Source organism: Elaeis guineensis, chromosome 6, assembly GCF_000442705.2.
Source record: "Elaeis guineensis isolate ETL-2024a chromosome 6, EG11, whole genome shotgun sequence".
NCBI lineage: Eukaryota > Viridiplantae > Streptophyta > Magnoliopsida > Arecales > Arecaceae > Elaeis > Elaeis guineensis.
In genome coordinates, this window is record NC_025998.2 from 37,597,618 (window position 1) to 37,601,540 (window position 3,923).

At 41.2% G+C, this 3,923-nt stretch overlaps 1 protein-coding gene across 1 annotated transcript; it reads left to right on the plus strand.

The window, feature by feature from the left end:
• Nucleotides 1-1,027: 1,027 nt before the first annotated feature.
• On the plus strand, nt 1,028-1,897 carry LOC140858798 (putative disease resistance protein RGA1). The gene has a single exon (XM_073260081.1). The coding sequence runs from the start codon at nt 1,028-1,030 to the stop codon at nt 1,895-1,897; it is 870 nt and encodes a 289-aa protein (XP_073116182.1).
• Nucleotides 1,898-3,923: the final 2,026 nt, after the last annotated feature.

Here is a 3,923-nt window from a genome sequence, read left to right on the forward strand (position 1 = left end):
GTCCATTAGCCTTAAAAAAGAAAAGAAAAAGAAAAGGATGTGTTAAACATCAGCTCCAAACACGTTTGAAATGTCATTTTTTTTTTTAAAAAAAAGGAAAGCCCATCCACATTTTATAGAGTTAATGAAAAGGAGTAACATCGAGAAAGAGTTGCATCCAGTGTAAAGTATAATGGGAGTCCACAACAACACAGAAACAAAGCGTAAGATTGTAGAAGTAAGATTTTTAATAAGATTTTTCCGTCGCACGTGGTGTGGGCCGTAATGTCTTCTCTGATTGGGCCGTGCATCTCCTTGGATAGGAGAGAAATTATAACCTTATGCACCATATGGCTGTGCTATTCATCAAGAGTTTATTTTGATGCATTTCTGAACGGTTGTGATTGGTTGCGGCCATATGATGCACTCAGGGTATAATTTCTCACAGAGAAGATTCGGCGAGAGCCGAATGCCGCACGCTGTTTGGCTCCTGCGTCCACCAACCAGAGCTGATTTCATAAATAGCATGACAAACTGTGCGATGCTATTGCAACAAACTTGAGCCAGGGAAAGTAGAAATAAACAGTTATGCCTGACGCTCCTACATCAAAGGACAAGGGTTGGGTACAACTATCGTGCATCGGGCCATTTTGATAACCCTATGCAGGTTAGGCCCTTGGACCATCCATGGACATACATGAAAGTTTGTTTTCGGATGTCCATGCTTTGTGCATAGCTCACAGTACATGGATCATTTATGGTACTTATGATGCACAATACATCATATGCACCATCTATTGTATAATAAATAGCTACATGCAGCCTTGCGATATCTGTATGATATGGTCTGTATCTATATATGGCCATTCATCGTGTGATGGATCATAAGCACGATGCACCGCATCATGCAGTGCACCGTTGAAGATCCACACCCTAGCTCATGACTACAGTTTTCGTACCAACATGCATGATCAAGCTGCATCATGATGCGGTGCACCGTTGAAGATCCACACCCTAGCTCATGACTACACTTTTCGTACCAGCATGCATGACCAAGCTGCATCATGAACAAGAAATTCTTCCTAGTCTTGGAGAGACCAAGGAGAAGGAAGCGCTTGAACCCATGCCATGCCAAGTCATCATGAACAGGAAATTCTCCCTAGTCTTGGATGATGTTTGGGATGCACAAGTATGGTATGAGCTATTGAGAAAGCCCTTGCAGAGTGGTTTGGTAGATAGTAGAATTTTGATAACAACTAGGAATATAAACATTGGTAAACAGATGGGTGCAATATGCAGTCATATGGTGGAGAAGTTGTCTCCAGAGGATGGTTCGTCATTAATTTGCAAGATAGTGTCTGAGGAAGGGGATGAACAAGACACGCATGACTTGAGTGATATAGGAATGAAAATTGTTGAGAAATATGATGGCCTTCCCCTTCCTCTTAGGACTACTGGAGGGCTTCTTCGAACCAAGGCGAAAAGGCCATTGGAATGGGAAAAGATCCTTTCTAGTCCAGCATGGTCTTTTACAGAGCTTCTAAAAGGGGTGATGGGGGCATTATACTTGAGCTATCAGGATTTACCATCTCCTCTCAAGCAGTGCTTCACTTGCCTTTCGTCATTTCCCGAGGACTTCTTAATTTTAAGGCGTGCTTTTGTCAGTATTTGTACTGCAGAGGGATTTGTAACACCCAAAGATAATATGCCCATGGAAGAAGTGGTAGAAGAGTATTGGAAGGAGTTGGTGCAAAGGAACCTTCTACAGCTAGATCCTCATTGGTATGATGAATTTGGTGGCAGGATGCATGCCCTCCTGCGATCTCTAGCTCGGCACAGAGCACAGGATGAGTGCTTTGTCGGAGATGCACGAGCATTTGAAAACAAGATCATTTCTTCGTCATCACCGGCAAGATGATGTCATTTATCAATTGTAGATGAAAAATTGGAATAATCAAATTGCCGGAGGCATTTGGTTCATGATTAGAATTAAAATTGGAATCAGAATCGAAATGAAAATTAAATCCTTATGGGAGAATAGACTGAGTTTTAAGTAGATTGGATCATTCTAATTCTGTCCTGAAATCAAAATCAGAATGGGACTCCTCTTAACCAAACGATTAGAATAGAAATCATCCATTTTTATTCTGATTTTAAACCCCAACCCTCCCCAAACAAACCCCCTCAATATTAGAAAGGATGTGAAAAACATTCCCTCAAAAAAAAGTAGGTAAAAAGATCTAATTCTTTCCTAAAATATTATTTATGAAAAGTTGATTGCTAAAATTATGATGCTTGAGAAAATGATTTTGTCATATTTGATTGGCCATAAAACAATGACTTATGTTAGAGTGATTTATATTTATTTGAGCACCCCCTTTACTAAAAAAATATATAAAATACATATTATATCTTTAATACAAAGAAAAACTTTTATTCTATTCTACATATTATCATTATTTATGTTGCCGCAAGGCTCTAGTGGGGTGCTGACGTGGCTGGAGTTGGATGTCGGTCTAGACCTACGATACTGAAAGGTACCTATAGAGGAAATCTATACTTGTCGAGGATGTTTTGACAGAGGAACCTTCGATACTTAAATTAGCTAGAGCTTTGAGAATAGTAGAGAGAAAAGATAGCAAGAGCAGAGCGAGAGCTCCTTTGTATTTATGAGTATTCTTACTTGTCTTTTCTTGCTTACCTAAGGGTCCCTTTTGTACTTCTTTTATCTAAAGATTAGGTTCGTAAGCCGCTAACCAGAATCTGTGTTTGTTAGGCCTAGCTCTATCGGTGGTTAAGCCATATTTTGGCCTTCGTCATGGAAGGAATCTCTCCCACTCCCCTATATCGATGTTGTTAGTTGTGGGTGTCAAGCTCAGGTGTCACCTATACAGTTGGCTAAATGGATGGTATCTGGGTTCACAGCTCGTGTGATCTCACCATATTATCTTGGATGTACTCCTATGGATTAGTCTCGGTTGGCGGGTCTCTCTCATAATATGTACCACCCACTCCCAAGTTCGAAGTAATTTTTAAGCTATGAGCAAAAAGAGTAACTGTCTTGGTAATTGGACCGCCGATCAAGTTCCTTCTTGGCCATGTTCTACATTAGTGCTTTCAAGAAAAATATTCAGAGATTAATGATGCATCGTTTTGAAACTTGCACCATCTTTATTACGGATGGAGTTCAAAGAGTCGCAAAACAATGCTTTTGAAACAAGAAATCTAAAGACTGCTCCTGAACTCCCCCAAGACTTGCCTTGTGGCAAGCTGTGGTAAGTTTCGAAGCATGCTTCATAAGTTATCTCATACGATTCGATTAGATAAAGATGCAATGAAGGGCCACATGGTCTGCTGCTTCAAGGCTAGTCAAATGGCATAATCTAATGATTCAATTACTGGATGTGCACTGTCAGTGGCCTATATAAATGGACCATCCGTTTGATAGGATTTCCTGCCATCTAACTGTCAGTTGATCTTTATCACTGTAGTTGTCAGAGAAAGGTTCTCATTTCTCTGTCTGGTCATCATGAAGCCATCACCATCAGTCATTATGTCGATCGTGAAGAAGAAAACAAGCTCTTCATGTGGGGAGTCCTTGTTCAAGAGGGCGAAAAGTGCCTAGCCTGCACTCTCTATCTCTAACCGTGGCTATGAGGTCACATGTTGCTGCATCCAAATTGTACTAGGCCCCTCCTTCATCAAGTTGGGCCCCGCCTCCTTTCATAGGGTTGTTAAGGTTTGAGGAGGAACCTCATCTACCTAGGGGCAGTTGGGGGTTCGTCGAGGCTGCACTGGAGATTCCCGTCAAGGCTAGACTATGATGCATTGAGGATTTCAAAGCCTCGATGGAGTTTGAGGATAAGCTCGTCGAGACATCTTCGACTGGGTTCATCCAAGGCTTCAAAGACTGTAAGGCAAGTATGAAGAAGATAGTCCCCAAG

Excerpts from the sequence above, each read along its gene's own strand:
- LOC140858798 (XM_073260081.1), top strand. The coding sequence starts at position 1,028 with ATGACCAAGCTGCATCATGAACAAGAAATTCTTCCTAGTCTTGGAGAG.